The 5,000-nt window shown below is 44.6% G+C and overlaps 1 protein-coding gene across 1 annotated transcript in view; it reads right to left on the bottom strand.

Moving 5' to 3' along the window:
* The window catches only part of LOC125292965 (forkhead-associated domain-containing protein 1-like), a 47,628-nt gene that overhangs the window by 14,424 nt on the left and 28,204 nt on the right, over positions 1-5,000 (bottom strand). The window contains exons 19-22 of the mRNA XM_048240564.1: positions 4,782-4,941; positions 4,330-4,420; positions 622-760; positions 387-478 (exon numbers count right to left, since the gene is read on the bottom strand). Of these exons, the coding sequence (XP_048096521.1) occupies positions 387-478; positions 622-760; positions 4,330-4,420; positions 4,782-4,941 (482 nt within the window). The remainder of the gene's footprint in view (positions 1-386; positions 479-621; positions 761-4,329; positions 4,421-4,781; positions 4,942-5,000) is intronic.

The raw sequence follows: 5,000 nt of genomic DNA, 5'->3' as shown, positions 1-5,000 counted from the left end.
TTGTCGCCTGCCACCTTAGAGGTTGAAATAAATCAGTTTGTCGCACAACGTTCCGTGTCGTCAGTGGTTATTATCTTGGTTATTGAGTAAGTGTAAGTGGTTATTATCTATTATCTGGTTATTGATAATGGTTATTTATTGATTTTTATTACTTAAATAAATATTAAGTAAATATTTATTTAAATATTACTTAAATAAATACTTTATTGGTTAACTTTATCTCTGTTGTTCCGACTCCCTCTTTATGTTGTGGCTCAGAGCAGTCACAGGGGAGAGGTCTGCATCGCCCCAGTTAAAGGAGCATAAAGTCTCAGCAACGGAATGACCACTGAAGGGCATTTAAAGGTCAGTGAATGGCACAGAAGGTCAGTGTATCAGGCTGTTACCATGGAGGCAATCATTCTCTTCTGCCCCACAGCCCTCTGGGAGTTCTGCATTGGCTTCTTCTGAGGGGGGTCCTGATGCTGGGAGAGCAGCTCTACAGAGAGAGAGGGATAGAGAGAAGAAGAGAGAGAGAGAGAGAGAGAGAGAGAGGGTGGGGTGAGGTGTGAGGAGCATGCGGCACCATTATGGGGTAGTAAAGGTGACCAATGGGAAAGGCCGGCTTAAGGAGGAACTCACTGATTGGCCAGTTCAGCTCCAGTGCTCTCATGCGACTCCTCAACTCACTGAGGGCTTCCTGCTGAAGACGCATCACTTCCTCATGCCGGTGACCTCTGCACTTTAACCCCTGCTCTGAGAGGTCACTCACTGCCACTTCCTGAAGAGAGAAATATAGGGGCATGACACACACATGGTTCACACACAGGAAAAGAATGCACACATATACACTGGCACTATCACACACACACACACACAGACTGAAATAGAATCCTCTGCAGCATACTGCATAGTACTAAAGGCTCAGGGATTTCAGTTCACTTCATGCAGCCCACGAGCCTGAACACACACACACAAATCCATCCACAAGCGTTGCCATTTTTAGCCACAGTGTAAAGGGCTGGCCTACAGTGGAAGTCATTTAGTAAACATGTGCACTAAAACACACACACACACACACACACACACACACACACACACACACACAAACACACACACACACACACTCCAGCCAGCCGTGGTCTATTTCCAGTGGTGGACGCCTGTGGCTGGGGGTAATGACTGGTTAGAGACGCAGCACTCAGGCTAGGGGCACCCTTCTCCTCTCTAGGCGCCTGCTGTGACATCATCACCACGAGACGCTAAATCCCAACGTCAAACTCTAAGCCCTGAATCCTCACACACAAGTTAGCGAGGGTGTAAGGGTTCAAAACTGGAAATGAAATGGGACAGCACCTGCAATCTATCATTAAACTGACAACACAAAATGGCAGTTGTTTTATGGCAGTTGTTGTACTGATGTTTTTTCAAGCCTCCAGCGTCCCTTTTTGTCCATTTTGTCGGGTAATTTCAAGCTGGCAGTTTTATATACATGTAGTCACTCACTCAATCCAACTGTCCTCAACTTCAGACTGTAACACTTTTGCCATTCTATCTAGCGCATCATAGTTTTCAATGAATAAATACGACTACAAGGTTTTGTTTTCACCTAGCGGAGCTCATAGACAAGCTTTATATCAAAAGGAAATGTTGTTACAGCAATGTTGGGAATTTCACCTCAAAGATACAAAAAACTCTTTGTTTTAGGCAAAATCAATTGGACTCTGATTTTGAATTAAAGGTACACTGCAGTTTCAGGTATTTTTTGACGACTGTAGAGCTCCCCCTAGAGTCAGGATATATTTATATTTTACCATTTGCCGTTGTAAATAGCCTACTTCTCGTGGCTTGTTCCCCCTGTACAGCAAACAGTTATAGTGTGCACATCCCACCTTCTGGCAGGTGCAGGACAAAAGAAAACTATACTCAATTGAAAAAATATAATGTCCGCAACACTGCTTTTGACTCCCAATTATTTAATGCAACGTTTCGACCCTGCTGGGTCTTCTTCAGGCATTTTTCGGGTCGAAACGTTGCATTAAATAATTGGGAGTCAAAAGCAGTGTTGCGGACATTATATTTTTTCAATTGTTCCCCCTGTACACAATGAAAATGCTTTTGCTGTGGAGGCAAAGGACTAACAACAGGCAAAAACGATCTCCAAAGAGCTATATCTACTGACAGGGTAATGTTTCACGATTCTCTACGCTGTGCTCTATGGCTATGCTAGGTGAGCGATTCCCCCATCACAAGTTCCTTTACCATCAAATTGGCTTCATAGGGGTTATATTAAGATCCAAATCTTGCATAGTGTACCTTTAACTGTACTATGACAAACATCGGTTGATCAGTTGAACACTCCCACATGCCACACAATAGCTATAGTTAATGCATGTGACACGTTTCACATTGACTGAGAGCCCTAACTCCAGCAATGGGCAAAGTGCAAAGTCAATGTTTATTATATAAATAAATTATTATAATTTAATATGCTACTATGTTGCAGAAGACTGTGACAAGACAGTCTTGGCCACATGGGCGCCATAAGACATTTTAGATCTGTAGCTAACCAGGCTTTATTATTTATTATTAACTTGTTAGCCGTCAGTAAACTCACACTTGCCCACAATGTGTTACATTTTTAGTTCTCTGTAGATACAGCATAGTCTACATATGATAGACTAGTTCACTGCTGGCAGAGGCCTCAGAAATCACCTTAGACAGTATTTTTCAACAGTTTTTCAAATAATGTAGTATACAAGTGTTGGTAACTTTTACTAAACAAAAAAGTCTACCAGTGTTTTAGCCAAAAATAGAGTTTCGCAATCATACCAGTGCACAATGGTGTGAGGAATTGCATAGATCAGGGGTTCTTCTCCATTAGTTTTGGTGCTAGGGTCCCCTTGTGGGAGAGAACTTTTTCTGTGGATCCCCATTTAATTGTATCTTGACGATGTGGACTGACAGTTAAGCTACACAACAGTAGGAATGGTTCATTATGACCTGAGTGAAGTGATTAGTACTGTAGATGCAATAGTCTGGAAACATGTCACGCCCGGCTATGCAGTGCTGGGTGTCTCTCTCCCTGACTTGGCCCTGTGTGGGTAATGCAGCCTGCATTTCCTACTGCTGCTGTTCTGTCGCCTTTAGGTGGAGCTGTTGCTGTGGGCCGTGCCGCGCTAATTGGTGGGCCGATGAGAGGGTCTTTAAAATCACCGCCTTCGAGTCGGCTCGGTCTCTCTTTCTGCTACCCCAGCCAGATGACGAGAGGCGGGCTGCGCTCGTCGCTCCTTGCCCGTTCACCTTTTTGCTTTACACTTACATCATACTGATATGCACGACACTTTTGGTTTGCTTACCACTTACTGACTTCGGACAAATCATTCATTAATAAACCAACATCATATTTAAACATTAAGTTCAGTGTGGTCTCCCCTATGTCAGCTCTACTTTGAGCCAAGTGGTCCTGACAAAACACAAATATTTCTCCATACCCTTGGTTCTTTTTTCCCATACTTATCCAGACCTGGAAATTACTAAAATCAAATTCCATACTTTTCCATACTGCGTAGGAACCCTGCACCTACTACAACACACACACACACACACACACACACACACACACACATACACACACACACACACACACACACACACACACACACACACACACACACACACTCATTCTACTCCATAGACAGAGAGATAAAGACACACTCACTCACGTCTCTGTGCTGTAGGTGTGTGTTATTGTGTTGTGTGTGTGTGATTCTCAAATGCAAAGCTATGCTGTTGAGCAACACAGTGTCCACTCTGTTTTCCTCCATGCTGGAGCCCCATATTAGCCCATGGCAACAAGCACCATTAGCCAATCACTGCTAACCATGTTAAACATGAGCCATTAGCCAATCACTGCTAACCATGTTAAACATGAGCATGAGGTCATGCTGTCCAGAGAGACGCTATCTGGACTCAGCTGCTCACTCTAGGACGAGTGGTTTGAGTGGTCCCTGCTGCTCTCTGTAGCCAAACACTGTGCTGTAGGCCTGATCTGGAGTCTCTAGGTCTGTACTGTAGTCTGTAGGTCTGTACTGGAGTGTGTAGGTCTGCACTGGAGCCTGTGTTGGTGAGGGTAGGTCTGTACTGGAGTCTGTAGGTCTATGTTGGAGTCTGTAGGTCTGTGTTGGCGTGGGTAGATCTAATGTTGTAGGTCTCAGCTGAGCTGATCTCTATGCCGCTGTATTGGTCTGTTATTATATTTCCAATTTTATTCAAAAATAAGACCTACCTATGTGTGTGTGTGTGTGTGTGTGTGTGTGTGTGTGTGTGTGTATATATGTCATCCAATACCTGTGTGTGTTTTGGATTGTGACTGCTCAGCTCCAGCGAGGGATATTCCAGCTCCTTCACTCTCTCCTTCTGATTGTCCTCTATGCTCTGTCTAAAACACACACACACGAGCACACACACACAAGAGCTCAGACAAAGTCTCTCTGTAAAATATCCACATACATCCACTACAGCCTCAGAATGAAATAGTTAGTAAAATTCATATCTTAACTCACAAACACCTGTCCTCTATCTTACCTGAGTGTGTTCTACACCTGTTCTCCATCTCACCTGAGTGTGTTCTACACCTGTCCTCTATCTCACCTGAGTGTGTTCTACACCTGTCCTCTATCTCACCTGAGTGTGTGCTTGGTGACCTGTCCTCCATCTCACCTGAGTGTGTTCTACACCTGTCCTCCATCTTACCTGAGTGTGTTCTACACCTGTTCTACACCTGAGCTTGGTGTCCTCACCTGAGTGTGAGCTTGGTGTCCTTCAGCTCTTTGTCCTTCTGCTCCACGAGCTGTGACATCATGGCCAGCCTTTGTGTGAGCGCGCTCAGTTCGACCCGCTGCTCCACCACCAGCACCCGGTGCCTCTCCAGCTCAGCCTTCTGCTCCTCACTCAGCTCTCCTGCACACACACACACACACAGACACACACACACACACACACACACACACACACACACA

The sequence above is a fragment of the Alosa alosa genome, chromosome 4 (genome assembly GCF_017589495.1).
Source record: "Alosa alosa isolate M-15738 ecotype Scorff River chromosome 4, AALO_Geno_1.1, whole genome shotgun sequence".
NCBI classification, from domain to species: domain Eukaryota; kingdom Metazoa; phylum Chordata; class Actinopteri; order Clupeiformes; family Clupeidae; genus Alosa; species Alosa alosa.
Note: the sequence above shows the minus strand (reverse complement) of the source record. Positions and strands in the feature narration are given on the sequence as shown.